Source organism: Indicator indicator, chromosome 8 (genome assembly GCF_027791375.1).
Source record: "Indicator indicator isolate 239-I01 chromosome 8, UM_Iind_1.1, whole genome shotgun sequence".
Classification (NCBI taxonomy): domain Eukaryota; kingdom Metazoa; phylum Chordata; class Aves; order Piciformes; family Indicatoridae; genus Indicator; species Indicator indicator.
The window spans coordinates 34,928,616-34,946,064 of record NC_072017.1 but is presented as its reverse complement, the minus strand read 5'-3'; the positions used below and the strand labels follow the sequence as shown (position 1 = coordinate 34,946,064).

The window sequence follows — 17,449 nt, the reverse complement described above, 5'->3', positions numbered from 1 at the left end:
AAAATTTCTGACAAACAGAACAGTACAATGCCATATGTCTTGTTAGCATCTAGGGGACAAGAAGTGGAACGGTTAGACTGAGTAAGCACAATGACAAACTCACAAGCAACTCAAACCTTATTTCCCCCTGTCAGAAATATGGGATAGAAATACTGAACAAGAGCCATCTGCATCAGCCTGTGTGAATATAGAGTGCAAGTTGTGCATGGTCCAGGTCGTTATTCAAACAGGCATCTTCTCTTTCTTAGATATGCAGTCAATGTGTTTGTGAACAGTGATGTCTAACGGACCCACGCTGTTAAAAGTTCTTCTGACAATCAAGCTGCACCTTGTCAGGTGTGTGTTAGGGAAAGTGTGTCCCCTTAGGTGTATGCTTTAGAAACTGTAGTTGCTCTTCTTAGCTTCATGGCATGATGGCTTGCTCTGCCATGCACACGGTGCCTGTGATACTTTAAGAATTAATGGTGCTGGTAAGTAGTGTTGACAGAAAGAACCTTTATCTTGTGCTGATTGCAGGCACAAATAGGAAGAAGAAAAGTGTATGCATACATATGTGTGTGTGTATATATATGTGTGTGTGTGTGTGTGTGTGTATATATATATGTAAAAGCCATAGTTTTAAGGAGGCATTAACAGGTTATCACAGATCGCTGTGATTTTAAAACTCAGATTTTTAACACGTTTTTTAGTGCCTGACTTTGTAAGCTTAATGCTGTTCTTAGGAATCCATGAATTCATACCATGGTTTGGGTTGGAAGAGACGTTAAAGATCATCTAGTCCCAACTCCCCTGCCATGGGCAAGGACACCTTCCACTAGACCGAGTTCCTCAAGGCCTCATCCAACCTGGCCTTGAACACCTCCAGGGAGGGGGCATCCATGACCTCCCTGTGCAACCTATTCTAGTGTTTCACCACCCTCACTGTAAAGAATTCCTTCCTAATTCCAAGCTTCAATACATTCCCTCTCATCCTGTCACTACAAGAAGTGCCTGCCTGGCTTGCTTCAGGTACTAGAAGGCTGCTATGAGGTCTCCCCAAAGCCACCTTTTCTCCAGGCTGAACAGCCCCGACTCTCTCAGCCTGTCCCCTTTGGGAAGGTGCTTCAGCCCTAATTATGTTAATTTCTATGTCTTGGTCTTCGGTGTAGCACACACAGGCATACAAACTCCATTAAATTCCAAAGTGGGCTTTGAGGGTGTTTTTTCATTGGATCTGTGGGAATGAGACAACATCTCTGAGAAGTCTTCTATCTGGAAAACAGCATTACTTCATTTTTTCTAACTTTTCCATCTTTATTGCTTTTCTTAGGTTTGCAACAATGGTAAAGGAAGATATTCTAAATGATAATGAAGATTCTGAGCCAACAGTATGTGACAGAAATGGGATGATTCCCATGCGTGAGCAAAGTGAGGTAATTAATTAGGATCTTAAAGTACAATTTTAGATAGAGAAGGACCCTCCTTTTCCCTCTCCTTTTTCTTTCTATAGCTCTTAAAATCCCTATGTCTGAAGGGAATATGAAGAGAAACCTCAGTGGGAATTTCCTACAATTAGCAGACATTCATGTTTTTTTAAAAGTTTGTTATATATTGGGTTGTTGGAAATCAGTGGTTGCTATTTCAGCTGGAAGTGGAAAAAGACACTAGTGTATGTTTTATAACCTGTTATGGAAGAGAATTAGGTGCGCTTAAGATTAGTTCTTTGCTTTCAAATTGTCTCTGTCACTCCACATGCTGAAAGTCATTCATGTATGTCTTCCTTTCCTTAGTTAAGAAAAAAATATAAATTGCTGAAGTTTTAACTTTCTATATGCATTAGTTTCAATGTTCTTGGAAATGTCTATGGTGTTTAAAAAGATTTGCAGTAGATCCAAGAATTCTTGATATAAGGCACTTTAGAGTAAGCAGAATGTAAAGATAAATACTGTATGGTGTATCTTGATACACATGGATAGCTGGTGACCACAGACTCACAAGGCAGATAAACAAGTACCTTCATGCTGAAAGCTCACAAGATTTGTGTTCCAACTGTGACTCTGAGTAAGGGCAAGAGAGACAGGAGAGACAAAAAATAATTGGAAATGTGGAACTGTTACTGGCTAAGGGCCAAACCACAGTATAGGCAAGAATTCCATGTCTATGCTATGACAGCTGACATGAAGGTGAATAATCATAAGGGAAGCAGATGATTAAGTAGTCAAAAATAAGGACCCTAAAATAAAGTGAGGCACATATCCAAAAATGGTCAAAGAGTGCTTTGGCTATGAATATGGATAAGTAGACGAATCAGTATAAGAGAATAGCTTCAAAGAACAACCATTCTTCAAGGAGATGACTCCCAGGGTAGTATTTCTTCATTTCTAACTTGACTTATCAGCTTGAGCCTTCTAGCAATGGATCATGTGAGTAATGCTTGCACTGACCAGATGCTCTGATTCTTTAAATTTTGTCTAATCATAAGCAAGTTTTGATGTTTTGGTTCAAGGCTTTGCAACAGAAGTTATTTAGGCATTGTATTAAAGATGATGCTAATCACTAAGTGTATTGTGAAATCCAGTCTGGAAGCAGAACCTTATCAAATTGTAGGAAATACTAATGAATATTTTGCATACAAGATAAGCTGAACCTGACCTGTCAATATTGTTTCTCCATCAAATATGCTGATATTCTTGCTGAACAGGTGCTATTTGTGTGGGGAGAGGAGGCCTTTCAGTTGCAGATAAAAAGGCAAATATCCTGCAGTCTCCCATACCTGCATATTGGTTATGTTCTTTGTGCCATGTGGAGAAGTACATAACCCAAAATCCCAAATATACTGCAAAGCTGGACCATTCCTACAGCAATTGCTTAGTTAACGTAGTCTCCTGTAGACAGTGTGGATCTACTGCTTTACAGTTGATTTCAGGTCTTATATTCTATTTAAAGGTATACAGGGCCACTTCTGAAAGCATCTTGTTGTTTTCATTCAGGAGGGAACATCAGTAGAGGCCAAAGGTACTGATGGGAATATACAAACAGAAGAAACTGCTCTGTTGAATCACTCTGTTCAGCAACCTCCAGAACCAACAGCAGGGTCTTCAACACCTGCCAGAACATGGAGGCAAATATGTGCCTGTCCTCCACAGGGTTTATTGGCCCAAACAGTAACAAATGGTATGTAAGAAAGAGCTCTGCTAAAACAAGAAATGGCAACTGAACTACTCATTTCTCCAGATGTGATGATATCTTTACCTTGTCCATGAAAGTAACAAAAGGAAATAGCTGTGGTTTACCTATCCCAGTTTTGCTTTGGTGTTTTAGTAGAGGGGGGAAAAAAAGAGCTGAAACAAAGATCTGAATGTAGAGTTTGTTTCACTATCCTCTTTTCTATGTTGAATATGGTAGGTGTGTTTTTGCATTGCAAATTGTTTTAATCAGAATAAAGATGATCTAATTCTCATCTCATTTTGGTGTGAGAGTATTGAGATAATTATAAATACAGTGGTAATCTTGGCACACTGGAGCCCTAATGGCTTTTTGTTGAATTGAGGCAACAAAGATGAGACTTTGCAGTGATACCTTCTTTTGTTCCTTAATATCCCAGGCTTACAATGCCAAGAATCCTAATACAAACTGACCCATTTTATTCAAGATTTGTCCTAGAGTAAAGGCTCACAGAAGAGGATGCCTGGCTGACCTGGCTCCTTGGTGTCAAATGACAGGACTAGAGCAAATGGTTTCAAGCTGCACCAGGGGAGATTTAGGCTGGATGCTATGAAATATTTCTTCACAGAGAGGATTCTCAAACATTGGAATGGTCTGCTTAGGGCAGTGATGGAGTCACTGTCCCTGGGACGTTTAAGCAGTGTGTGGACCTGACGCTTAGGGACATGGTTTGGTATTGACCCATCAGTGCTGGATCAAAGCTTGGCCTGGATAATCTTTGAGGTCTCTTCCAATCAGATGTTTTCTGTGATTGTGATTATTCGTAAGAAAAGACACTTCTTGTGGCTCCTGACTGCTTCCACAGCCTCCATTCTCTCACTTGGGATTCTTAGGCTTTTATGTTTGGAAACCTGCTGGTCCTTCCTTTGACACCTGTCAGCATCAAATCAGATTATGAAAAATCCTGTTTGAAAATGCAATGCATTTCCTTGTGATATGAGAAGAGGGATTTATTCAACACAGTTTTCGTTTTCCTTCACTATTCTATTTTTGTATCTATGCGTGCCTGTTCTTGTTGAACAGATTTGGGAGTCTGTATAATATTTTCACATCTTACAATATTTTCACTTGTAATGTTTTCAGGATTTTCTTTCCCCATGTGTTATTTCTCTTTGGTTGCTGTATAAAGGGAAGTATCTGTGCTATTTTGGGCTGTCCAGAGACTTGCCCTTCTTCAGATTATTTATCCCACAGCAATGTCTTGCACAGGCACATACAGCCTAAACAGTATACTTAAATTCTTTAAAAAATTAGGCTGGGGCTGCAGTCATTAGCTTGAATATATAGCAGGTTGTACAGCAGTAGGTTCTTACTGCAGTTCTGAAGTAGATGAAGAAGATAAGCAAATAAGAGATAAGCAAGTGAAAGTCTTTGAGTTTGGGACCTACTAAGTGCTTTCCACATTGTCCCAGTGTTCACTTAGTACTTTTTGGTCGCCAGTGATGTTCCAGTAACCATTTTTTGAAGTACTTTACCTACAAAATCAGATCTTCAGTTTAGAGAGTATCAAAGATTAAACACATTGTTATGATTAAACTGATTTTTAAGCTGATTTTATTTCTGAAAGTCGTGGTGCCTTTTTCATTAGTAGAAACTAAATGTGATCTGATAGCAAACAAAGTTAGCACTGAGAGATGATTAATGTTTCTTCTTTTGTTCCAGTTGCAATTGTGGTCCTGGTCTGGGCTGTGGTTTGGTCCATTACTGGTACTGAGTGTCTTCCAGGTGGAAATCTCTTTGGAATTCTGTTTCTTTATTTTTTTGCTGTCATTGGAGGCAAAATTTTTGGATTCGTTAAAATAGGAGCACTGCCCCCTCTCCCTGCTCTTCTGGGTAAGATATCCTTCCTTCTTTTTTTCCCTGCGTATTTGTGTTTAAACTGTCAAGTAGTATCTACATGCTGGGTATGTCTGGACTGGGGAGAAACCAACTGTATCACACTCAACCTGTAGCTTTTCCAAGTGACTTCTATCTGGTCCTCACTGAGAAGATGCAAAATTCCCTAAAGTTGTTCAGGTGAAACTGCTTGGATGTTACTAAGGATCTTTATTCTTTAGGGGCCAGAGAACTGTATACCTACAGATTCAAAGGTTATTGTACTTCAGCCCCTTCTGAAGTTGCAGAGTTACTTAAAATTTGGGTTTAATATCACCAAACAGGTGATATTAATCTATACTTCCTGTTTTAGTAATTAATTTGCATTCTTGCACTGCTTAATTTCACAAGCTAGAAAAAAAATCAAATGAGAGGGAGGGAAGTTTTGCATATAGCCTGCATGCCTGCAATAATATGAACACAGAATCTAATACACAGGGTGTCTTTGTGAGTAAACACCTCCCTTTAAAAAGAAATAAAGTTTCTGACCATTTGAATTCTCCTTCTGTATCTGAAAGTTAGGAGTTGAGCATGAATCTGCTTGTCAGACAGGTAATACTGAACAACAGAAACTTAAGCATGACAGCACATGTCTGTTGAGTTGGTTAGGACAGAGTTCATTGTTCAGATCCCCGGCCTTTGAGAAAAACTGGAGAAATATGTGAGTCAGCAGAAACAGACAATGCCTTTGAATACTCTTTTCTACATTAAAAATAAGAATCTTATACTCTTACATGCCTGTAATCCACTTGTGCTAAATGCAGGTGACTGTAATGTGGATGACTGAGCACTTCAGCACCTTATAGTGGGCTTCTGTCTGGGGAAAAAAAGAGTGAAATTGCTACTACTACTATAGTCATATGGTATATTTTAGGCATACAATTCAGAGAGGTTTCTGCAGCAGGCACCATTCACAGATTCACAGATTGCATTGGGTTGGAAGGGATCCTCAAAAGTCATCTTGTCCAATCCCCCTGCAGTGAGCAGGGATACCTCCAATAAGATCAGGCTGCCCAGGACCACATCAAATTTGATCTTAAATGTCTCCAGGGACTCCAGGGTCTCAACCACATCCCTGGGCAACCTGCTCCAGTATTTTACTGCTCCCATTGTAAAGAACTTCTTCCTTATGTCCAGCCTAAATCTACCCTGCTCCGGTTTCAAACCATTGCCCTTTGTCGTATTGCTACAAGCCCTTCTAAACAGTCCTTCCCCAGCCTTCCTGAAGCTCCCGTTCAGGTATTGAAATGCCTCTATAAAGTCTCCCCAGAGCCCTCTCCAGGCTGAAGAGCCCCAATTCTTTCAGCTGTCTTCACAAGAGAGGTGCCTCAGCCCTCTGATCATCTCTGTGGCCCTGTCAAGATATCCTTTGAGATGGAGTTTTTTGTTTTGTTAAGTAGATTTCTAGATCAGGGTATCTGCAGTGAGTTGGACCTCAGGCAAACATTGCAAAGAGCATGTGACAGTTCTGCTGGCCTGATAGAATTGCCATGAGGTACCACAGATTAATTATGCCACTTTTTTTTTTTCCTGGGAGCTGGTGGCAAGAACGATGTCTGAAAGTTCAGTGTATTGCAGGGCCAAGGCTCACACCAAGCTGGGACCAAACCAGCTTGGTTTTTGGTTTTTGCCTTTTTTGATTTCCTAACGTAAACTTATGCCACAAAAATGTATCTTTGAATCAATACCTGCAACGAATCTCTGCAGATAAAAAGCCAGCCTTTCCTCTGCTTTTCTGTATCCTTCCAGAACTACAGTTCTGGTAGCTTTGCAGAAAAGTCTCTGATTAGATGGTTTTGCTAATATTTGCCAAAGGCTGGATCTTGCAGGTAGCTCAAACAGTGGATAAGACCAACTTCCTGATTTTTTTTTTTTTGCCCCTCTTTTCCCTCTCTGCACAGGAGTTCTACTGCCAGTGCATTCTAACATGTCTAAGTGAGTCCATGGTTAGATGTTTAAGGTTATATTCCCCAATGACATGAAGTCAGCATTATGGTTCCTGTGATACCTGCATTTCTTACACCCAAGAGGATTTTTAATTACACAGAATCGCAGAATGGTAGAGGTTGGAAGGAATCTTTGGAGACTGAGTCCAAGCTGCCCTGCCAATAATTTCCACCTTCTGAGGAACATATGCAATATGAGACCATATTCTTCCTTTCATGTTACTAACAAGGAAAAACATCATTAAAGGATGCAGGAGCATCTTTGCTTATGGAAAGTATGATCTGCACCTAGTGAATAAAGCTGAATTTGGTTGACTCACACTAAAACTGTGTCAGCATCACACAGATTTATTCATTGCTGACTTGGTGTGTTCTTAAAGCTACTTTCATTGCTTTAAGCACGTTTCTCTCTTTCCATGCCTCAGTCTCCATTGTTGAAATATGGCTAACGATTCAGAACCTGAAGTGTTCCTTTGTCTCTCATGCCTGCTTTTGAGAATGCTATGCAAGCTTTTATCCAGCAATACAAATACAAATCGTATGATGGGAGCTTATTTTCTTTCATTTCAGGGATGCTTCTTGCTGGTTTCCTAATCCGTAACACCCCATTTGTTAGTGACATTGTCCAGATAAACCTACGCTGGTCTGCAGCACTGAGGAATATTGCTCTCTCCATCATCTTGACCCGAGCAGGACTTGGCCTGGATCCAAAGGTAAGGCACCAGCCATTGTGTGTGGCACAGTATACAACAGCCCTCAAAAACATTTGAACAACAGGTTCAGTTAAAAATATTAAATTGCTCAGTCTTAGAGGATTTGCAAATTAGGTCATTACAGAAAGCATATTTTCTATTGTATCATCATGTGTACATTAATATTGGCAGTTGGGCTTGTAGAGTAAGACAAGCAATCAAAAGAATACTTGAAGAAAACTGATTTTATGACTACATTCCTCCTTGCCTTAAAAAAATTTCCTCACTTTTGTGAGCAGAAACTCTTGAGGACATGTTCTGCATCATGGTCTGTCAGGAAGAGTTTATGCTTCCTGTCAGTTCACCCTGAAACAAGTCGTGAAAGGGATCCCAAGTCCGTGGAAGAGAATGTTCTTGCCTGTGTTGACACAAATCAAGAGATCTCAACCAACCAAAAAATCCAAACCTTTCTGTCTTTTTTTACTTTTGTTTGTTTACATTTTAATGCAAATACGTTAATTGAAAAGATGAGTCCCTCTAACACTCCTGTGAACAAAAGAATAGTGAGCACTCTATGAAACATAATGTTCCTGGAGCTGTTGAGAAGACTGAGAGGGGATCTGATTAACGTCTATGAACATCTGAGGGGTGGGTGTCAAGTGGAGGGGGGCCAAGCTCTTTTCAGTGGTGCACACCAGTAAGACAAGGAACAATGTATACAAACTTGAACATAGAAGGTTCCACCTCAATGTGAAGAGAAACTTCTTTACAGTGAGGGTGACAGAGCACTGGAACAGGCTGCCCAGAGAGGTTGTGGAGTCTCCTTCTCTGAAGACTTTCAAAACCCACCTGGATGCATTCCTGTGCAGACTACCCTAGGTGATCCTGCATGGGGGTTTGGATTTGATGATCTCTGGAGGTCCCTTCTACCCTCTAATGTTCTGTGATTCTGATCCTCATAAATGAATGAAGGTGAGGTGTTGCTTGATGAAAATCAACTAGCTGAAATAAAGCTGTACTATATTGGCCTCTGTTTATTGAAGTTTATGGGGCTGCTTAAAGTTTACATTAAAACTTAGGTCAAGTACAGCTAGTTCAGTTGCCAGCTCTTCAGATAATTAGGAAAATAGGGTTTTGTCATTATTGAAAAATGCCTAGATTATAGTATTTTTTTTTTCCTAAGACTGGAACTTGTATGAGCATGGACTGTCTGTTGCTACACACAGCTTGGATGTCCAGTTTTGTGACACTTCTTTTCTTTCCATTCCATGACAACTTCTTTTGCCAAAGGAACTTCATCTTTGACTCTTTTTGTTTTCCCTTCTTTTTTTTTTGATTTGCATGTGGCAATCAAAACTGTCATTTGGACTCCGTGTAGCAATGCTTTGTTGTAGTTACAGTTGTTCCTCATGTAATTGAAGCTGTGGAGATAAAAATGTCAGTTGCTCTGGTGATTCTCAGCACTAATTACGCTAGCATAAAATGAGCTGGTAAAAAAATGCAACTCATTGATTGATTTATTTGCTTTCCCATGTCAAAATGGTCCTGCCAGAGTCATGTTGGTGACTGTTAAAGGCAGTCATTACAAGTAAGTACTGTTTTAGAGGAGTAATTGAAGTTGCTGAGCCAAATGGAAAGTAATCTGCTCTGGATATCAAGTGAGAGACAGCTGAAAGAGATGCTTGGCTCCTTGTGCCAAGTTTATGTAGTTCTCCAACTTTTCAGGATTTGTTCATAGATTTTGGATAATTTTTTGGGGGTGCTCATGCAACTTGTAGCATGATAGCAAAATCTCTTGTGGATGAAGCAAATGGCATGAAGTAACTGCGGGTAACTTAGCTGTGTTGAGGGTGCACTTTTCAAATGGATCCTAGCTAGTCTAGCCTCTCACATTGTTTACTCTGCACAAGAAGCCAAACAGAATTTTCTGCCAATCCTTCCTGTGATATGCAGGAACCTTTTCAAACTTAGATTCAGTGGCTTTCACTGTCACACTTGAAAATTTATAACCAAATCCAGTTGTTATTTTAATCGTGTCTCTGGCTTAGGTCACATAAAGCTGTACTCTGGGCTTCTTTTGATAAATGGTATCAGATCAGAAATGTGTTTCTCTTCTATGAAGCTAAGAGTACTGATACTAATGTTTGAATGTACTGTTCTGTTGCAGGCGCTTAAGAAGCTCAAAGCAGTCTGTTTACGGCTTTCCTTTGGACCGTGCCTCTCAGAAACATGCACAGCTGCTGTTCTTGCCTACTTGTTCATGCATTTGCCATGGCAATGGGGATTTATATTAGGGTAACGTACTCTCTTTTCTCCTCTGGGACAAAGGTGCCTATTTTCATGCTACAGTTAAATGATCCAAGTGCAGCTCGTTCTCTGTGCCAGAGACCTCAGCTTAATGTGAGCTAGGAAGCTGTGCTTGCCCCTGTGGTTGTTTGCTTACCATTCATGTCTGGCTCAGTGGATAATTTAAAGGTCACATTTCCAGGCTGTGGAGGAATACTTGCATCATTACTCTTCTCTGTTTGTGATCTGAGCACTTGAAGGAAGGAGGATGGTGCAGTCCCTGAGTCTTCAATCACAACACTGGGGACTTTAATGAACAAAAAACCAAAGTTTGGAGCATCTTCATGCTGGAATTAAGATATGGCATGTTATATTCTGGAGTATTGTCCTTGAAGAGGAAACCTTTTCCATCTACTTGTATCTATACTGGTGAATTTGGTCCAGACCCATATACTGCAGCAAGATGGATGAACTTCTCTGCCACACACTGATTTTTGCGAAGGAACTGGGCTACTGAGTTGTAAGCATGTCTAAACCAGGTTCCTAAATAGGACGATCAAGTCATATATGAGGGAGCATAACTGGCCTTCAGTGTGGTCTGAAGTCTCAGGCTGTGGACCCTGCAAGGCAATTAGCTGGCTTTGTCTAGGTGACCAGCCCAGCTGCCCTGCATATGAGCACCTGGACAGGCCCTGGGCCTGCAGCAACACTGCTGTTGAGTTGGGCAGGAAGTAAGAGCTGATTGCAAATCTGCATAGAAATATCACTGCTTTTAATTAGCAGGGAAAGGTAAGGGCAATACCTGAGGTAAAGATCTTGTTATTTATGAAGACTTGGGGTCAGAATTTTTGAAGATCTTTGTTCAGAGTTTTCTTTTTAAAAGAGGCTGAACTTGTGTTTTCAGTTTTGTTCTAGGTGCAGTCTCCCCTGCTGTGGTGGTTCCTTCAATGCTGATTTTACAAGCTGGGGGATATGGGGTGGAGAAAGGTGTCCCAACTTTGCTAATGGCAGCTGGCAGTATTGATGACATTCTGGCTATTACAGGCTTCAACACTTGCCTTGGGATGGCTTTCTCTTCCGGTATGCTGGTTAATCTGTATGTGGTGAAATCCAGAACAAACTGATCTTTTGAAGAATATGTGCTCTGTTATGATTTACTAGTTTGCAACTTAATGACACGTATGACAATGTATGGACTTCAACATTGAGAGGGAAGTTACCCATGATCAAAAGTTCTGCTGCAACGTTGTCTGCTCTGAGTTGTGGTTCACAACAGCTTTCAGGGAATGTTTTTCCCCCGCTCCATTAGCTGCCGTCTGGTTCCTCCATGCCCCACATAATGCTTTCAAATTTCCCTGGGTTTGGCAATGTTCTTGCAGTGGTGCTTTCTCTGACTTCTCTGGCACACTTTCTTGGCATGAGCTTTCACAGAGAGAAACTTGCATAATTCAATACTTTCAGGCCCATAGGTTCTCTCCTGAGTCCCTTTGCCTCCAAGTAATTTAAAGCAGACACTGTCCTGGAATTACCCTCATAAGTCTACCATGTGGTTTGTGTAGGAAGGGTCTGTGTGTAGCTTACTGAACCCATTTTTCTTCGGCCAGATAGGTTCTACTTGGTACAATGTGCTTCGTGGTGTGCTGGAGGTTGCTGTTGGCATAGCAGCTGGGGGAATTCTGGGAATGTTTGTTCGGTATTTCCCAAGCCATGATCAGGTAAAAACCCAATTAAAAAAAAAAGATCTTACAAAATAGAGATTCTTTGCTAATGGATAATGTTCTTAAGTTATTAATTTCCAAGATTTATGTGTTTTGGGGGAACGCTGTGTACAACACAAACAGCTTCCAGGTTGCAAAGCCTATCGAGTGAGGATGTGTTTTATAGGTGATTGCCTGTTTACTACAACAATAACCATGGATGATTTCATAGTCCTTCCTTACACAGAGTTTGGAACACAGACTCATCATACTGCTCTCACTGAAGGCGGTGGAAATGTCCACATGTGAAGCAAGAAGGGTCTAATACCCATTTCAGATAGTCAAATAATCATCAGGTTGATATGCGACACATTTACTTCTACAAGATGTTTCCAGTAGTCATAAGATAAGAAACAAGTGGAAAGATTGCAGGCTTTAAGTGATCATGCATATCATTAGCACTAGCATGTGGTACTTTCAGTAAAAATTAAGATTATAGAAAGCGGTAGATGAATTTACTATCAAGGTGCAAGTCAGTGAACAGAAAATTGTGGAAGAAAGTAGGGATGTTCTGGACTACTGAAGTCAGTTTTCAAAGCATCCATTGCCTTCAGTGGACACATTTTTCTATTATTCAAAAAAAACTAAGAAGTGCCATACAGGAGCTAAAAAGATGAATACAAATGAGGAATAATGTCACAGATGTTAACTGTCTGCTGTGAGACTTGATCAAATAACACTAGATTGCCTCTAGCAAACGTTTGGTTGACTTGTCTAGTGGCAAGGATTTCACCCCTCTATAGGTGAACTGTTCCTTGGATTTGACTGTGCAGGTAGAAAATCTTTCTGCAGAGTTGAAGTAGGGCTGTAGAAAGAGCACCATGTTCCTTGTAATACAAAAATATTGAAACTTCCAAAATTTCAATTTTTTAGGAATGAATGTCCAAAAAATGCCCTGAAATCAACAGAGCAGTTCCAAGTCTCATTTGAAAGCTTTGATTCTTTCACAATGGCTAATGGCAATTTTTTTTTCCACATTGTTCTTTTCAAGATAAACAGAAGGAATCTTTTTCCTCCATTTCTAAAATAAATTTACTTTTTTTTTTTGTTTGTCTCTTCTCCACAGGCTTCTCTGGCATGGAAGAGATCATATTTTATACTTGGGCTGTCCATGTTTGCTGTTTTTGGCAGCATCTACTTTGGCTTCCCTGGATCAGGAGGGCTCTGCACGTTAGTGTTAGCTTTTGTGGCAGGTGTGGGATGGTCTGATGAAAAGGTGAGTGTTTACGTAATGAAGCACAACATACTAAAACTCCTGTGAATCTACAGTGTGGCAGGAGTTTGAATTTCTGTCAGGAGTAGAAATGTGGCATTTATGAAGTTCTAGGGGGTGTATGGACTAAAAAAACTGCAACATTCTACGTTTATTTTGGAAGACTAACATTTAGCACACAGAAAGCTACCATGTCTCTGAATGCATATTGATAGAAAGCCTAACATACTGACAAGGAATTGCTCACAAGCTTTTCTTAAGGTATCTTAAACCATGTAAAGGAGATTTTAGTTGTCAAGGCATTCAGCTAGGAATCCAAAGCTTAATGTTCCAGCTCTGAGTATCTGCAACCTTGCACAGTCACTTTAGGGTAAGATTTACAAAGGTGTCCAAGATAGAGTTATGCACTTGGCCTGAAAACCCTGAGGTTTTATTCCTTGTAGTTTTAGGGGAGTGAAATGGAAAATAGGAATTAGTCATCTTTCATCTTTCCCAAATCCCAGTGAGTGTATTCTGGATAAATCAGAGAGCAGAATTCCCACAGTAAATGGTGATACAAAGCCATACAAAACCAGTACAAAAGACTGGCTTTTAGTCACTTTCTCTTAGCCACTAAGCCTGCTTCCTCTTACTCTTGCTGCCCTGTTACGTTCCTGTACCTGGGCATGATTCACTGCCTCTTTTGCTTGAAACCATCAACACAATGTTTTAAGGGCATCTTTCTCTCCACAGCTGTAGCCTTGTGACATGCCATAGGACAAGGGAAGAAAAAGAGAAAGGAAAGGGGATCAGAAAGAGCACAGACCACTTTATTATCCCCCTCTAGACACTGACTTTAGTAAGATCTCAAGGTTTGTTAAAACGACAAATAAGAAACCATGGTTTCTATTTAGTGGATTAAGTTGCTGTCCAATTTTAGAAGGAAAATCTCATCTTGGCACTTATCAGATATAATGTCCATTAAGTAGTTAAAGCTATTTTAAAGCTTTTCAATCATCTCAGAAGCAAGAACCTTTAAAGGGTTTATCAAATCTATAAATGCTTAAAATTCTTTTGAGCAGTGAATGAAGCTTTTTGGCCTTAACGATATTGGCTTCAAATGCTTTAGCTCTTTTTTAATCACATACAGTCAGAGACAGAATAGCACACAGAATCACTAAGCCTGGAAACGTCCTTTTAAGACCATCAAGTCCAACTGTAACCCAGCTACCACAACCACTAAACCGTATCATGAAGCCCCCCATCTGCAGCTTCTGGAACACCTCCAGGAATGGCAACTCCACCACCTCCATGGGCAGCCTGTTCCAACACCTCGCCACTCTCTCAGTAAAGATGTTTTTCCCAATATCCAGTCTAAACCTCTCCTGGCACAACTTAAATCCATTTCCTCTCGTTCTGTTGCTAGTTACTTGGGAGAAGAGACCAACAGCAGCCTCACTACACCCTCCTTTCAGGCAGTTGTAGACAGCAATAAGATCTCCCTTTAGTCTTCTCTTCTCCAGGCTAAACAACCCCAGCTTCCTCAGCTGCTCCTCATATGAAAGATGTCTGCATATTACCAAGGTTTTCCTGCAGACCTTTTCAAAGGCCATGGCCTCCTGCTCTCCCTGGTGGAAGTCACTCAGCAAATCCTGACCACAGAGAACAAGGAACACTGTAGAACCCACTTAATTAAAAAAGAAGTGCTATTAGAGATGCTATATGTACCTTTTCACATAAGCAGTAGATTCCTGTTTTATCCGCGCCACAGATTTTTTAGGAAAGTTTTTAGGCGTAAATTTCAAACACAAGGAGAAAAGATGACTTTGCCCTCATATAGTGCTTCACATTGAAAACTTCAACATTTTTTACTAATGTAGGACTGCAGATCTCCTCGGTCTCATTTTGCTCACACGGAGCCAGGTCTCTGAGTGCAGCGCAAGTGGAATTAGGTCATGACTGAAACTTTTGAGGGTCTGACTCTGCTTAGATACAAATGGGAGAATGCATTTAAGCATGTAGTTCCCAAAGGCTCAGAAACTTCATGGCAAAACTGTTCAAATCGCATCTTCCTAAATACTGAAAATCAACTATGCTTTCTTTTCTTTCTCTTCTCTGCAAACTGCTGTTTCTGTTCAAATCAGTGAATTTTATTTCTCTCCTTGAGATAGCAAGCATTTATTTACCAGCAGAGCTAGACACACTCTGACCTTTAAAAGGTGTGTAACTGATTTTGAATCATTTAGTACTAGGTCAAAGAATAAGGAGCAATTCTGGACAATCTTTATGATACATTTTTACTTTGTCCTTTGACTGATTAAATGTTGTGTCTACTTGGCCATATTTTTATGAATTTACAGATTATTCTTGTTTTCCTTGCAGAGGGAAGTAGAAAAAATTATTGCAGTTGCATGGAATATCTTTCAGCCTTTCCTTTTTGGTTTAATTGGAGCAGAAGTATCAGTTACGTCTCTTAGGCCTGAAACTGTTGGTAAGATCATTCGCTAATTACCAAACTTTCATTTCTGGCTTCCAAAGACTCTCTATGAAGATACATAAAGCAAAGCAGGCTGCAAATGATCAAAAAAACTCCAAAAAACAACTATAAAACTACAGTTTTAGGAGGCTTATTTCCATCAGGCACCTATGCACAAAAGCACTGAGTAGTTTCTTTGTTGCAGGACTCTGTGTGGCCACATTAGGCATTGCCCTAGTTGTGCGAATCACAGCAACGTTCCTGATGGTGTGTTTTGCTGGGTTTAATTTCAAGGAGAAAGTATTCATCTCATTGGCATGGATTCCCAAAGCCACTGTCCAGGTAAACAGTCCAACATCGCTTTCATTTCAGGCTCAATCTACTGTTGCAGCAAAGCTTCTCATAACTAGCACAGCAGTAAACAAGGAGAGAATGAGGCTCAGTAACAGCAGCTCATGTTCTAAATCACCCTAGGTCTGATTGCAAAATGCACTCAGTCTTCTATGTGAAGCGGTTTTGCTTGCATTCTGGGTTATACTCTTAATAATGACAGTGAATTGTACTTAGATCGTAGGAAGTTCAACTATTTCTAAGCTACTGCAGTGTACAGATTCTGAGGACTCTCTAAACAAAGGTAAAAGTGTTTCTGTCTTACACATGAAGTTCTGTAGAGACAGTCACACCAGAGGCTCAGAATGGATATTCAGTTGGTGGGCATTTTGGCAAGGACTAGTCTGACAGCCATGTTGCTAGAGAATCCTCCAGCTGGCTGTATTCCTTCTAATTCAGTGATCTTTAAGTCATTTAGACTTTGCTTCAGTAGCATGATTACTTGCAAACTAAAGTTAACACTCAGAACCAACAAGAATTGAAAGAATTGAAATTGAAAGATTTGCGAACTAAATTTTCAGAAGCTTCTACTAGTTGACTGTTGCCAGGATACATTCTCAAAGTGTGCCATTTTAATATCTGCAGGACACAATATACCTACCCATTTAATTAATCACACATCCTCCAGAATGTGGGAATGATGGCAGCTAAGCGATGTCCTTAGCTGCCAGGAGGGGACCACCCAAATAAATTTCTTTAAACTAATAGAAAATTGTTCTCATGGGTGTGATTACTTTTCTGTGTGCTGCCTAGAAATGAATGGGTTGAATGTACTAAAAATGTCAAATATATGTTAAATATTGACTGATGATTAGTCCCTTTTTCACCTACTTCACTGCAATGTTTTCTACCCTGCAGGCTGCAATAGGTTCCCTTGCCCTGGATACAGCAAGAAGACATCAGGATGAGCAACTAGAAAAGTATGGAATGGATGTACTGACAGTAGCTTTCCTGGCTATCTTGATCACCGCTCCAATTGGAGCCCTGGTTATTGGCTTGGCAGGGCCCAGACTTTTGCAGAAGGCTCAGACAAATAGCAAGGAGGATGAGGAAGGTGCTGAGGCAGGAGAACAGGCAGAGGCCTGTGATGCTTCATAAGACAGACACCTACAGGAATGTGGTCCTTACACTTCTGCTGAGTAAACACAGCATGTCTGTAATCTTTCTGGGGGGGACCAAAACAAGCGTCAGCTTTGTCTGCTATTTTTATATCAACCCTGTGGGAGTTGCATAAAATATTTTCCTGTGTTGATGGTGCCTTAAAAGATGAAAGAACTGAACATACGATGAACAGGCTGGCCAGGCAGTGAGTCACTGAGAAGTTAGCATCAACAGTTACTTGAAATGGATGGTGTGAGGCCAGGAAGAGGACCAGAAGCATGGAGTCATGAGATGAAAAATAAACAGGAAAAAAAATGAAGACTAAAAGTGAGCACCTTCTTGATGGCTGAACTGCACTGTGAGATGACAAGTTCAACAGGTCAAAAAATGGAACTTCTAACTAAGAGACTGCTGACACACGGTGAACAAGTCCTGCCATGGGTCGGTGATCCCCTCTCTTTCCTCATTCAGGTTCCAAAACTTGTCTTTTCCTGTTGCTGCTCTTCCTCACAACTCATGCACTCCTTTGT

The 17,449-nt window shown here is 40.4% G+C and overlaps 1 protein-coding gene across 1 annotated transcript; it reads left to right on the top strand.

The window, feature by feature from the left end:
• The first annotated feature begins 1,319 nt into the window (after window positions 1–1,319).
• On the top strand, window positions 1,320–16,916 carry SLC9B2 (solute carrier family 9 member B2). The gene is made up of 11 exons (XM_054382928.1): window positions 1,320–1,412; window positions 2,970–3,153; window positions 4,867–5,037; window positions 7,596–7,738; window positions 9,885–10,012; window positions 10,908–11,083; window positions 11,612–11,718; window positions 12,827–12,976; window positions 15,335–15,443; window positions 15,634–15,770; window positions 16,677–16,916. Exons 1-11 carry the CDS (start codon window positions 1,320–1,322, stop codon window positions 16,914–16,916), a joined length of 1,638 nt encoding a protein of 545 aa, XP_054238903.1.
• Window positions 16,917–17,449: the final 533 nt, after the last annotated feature.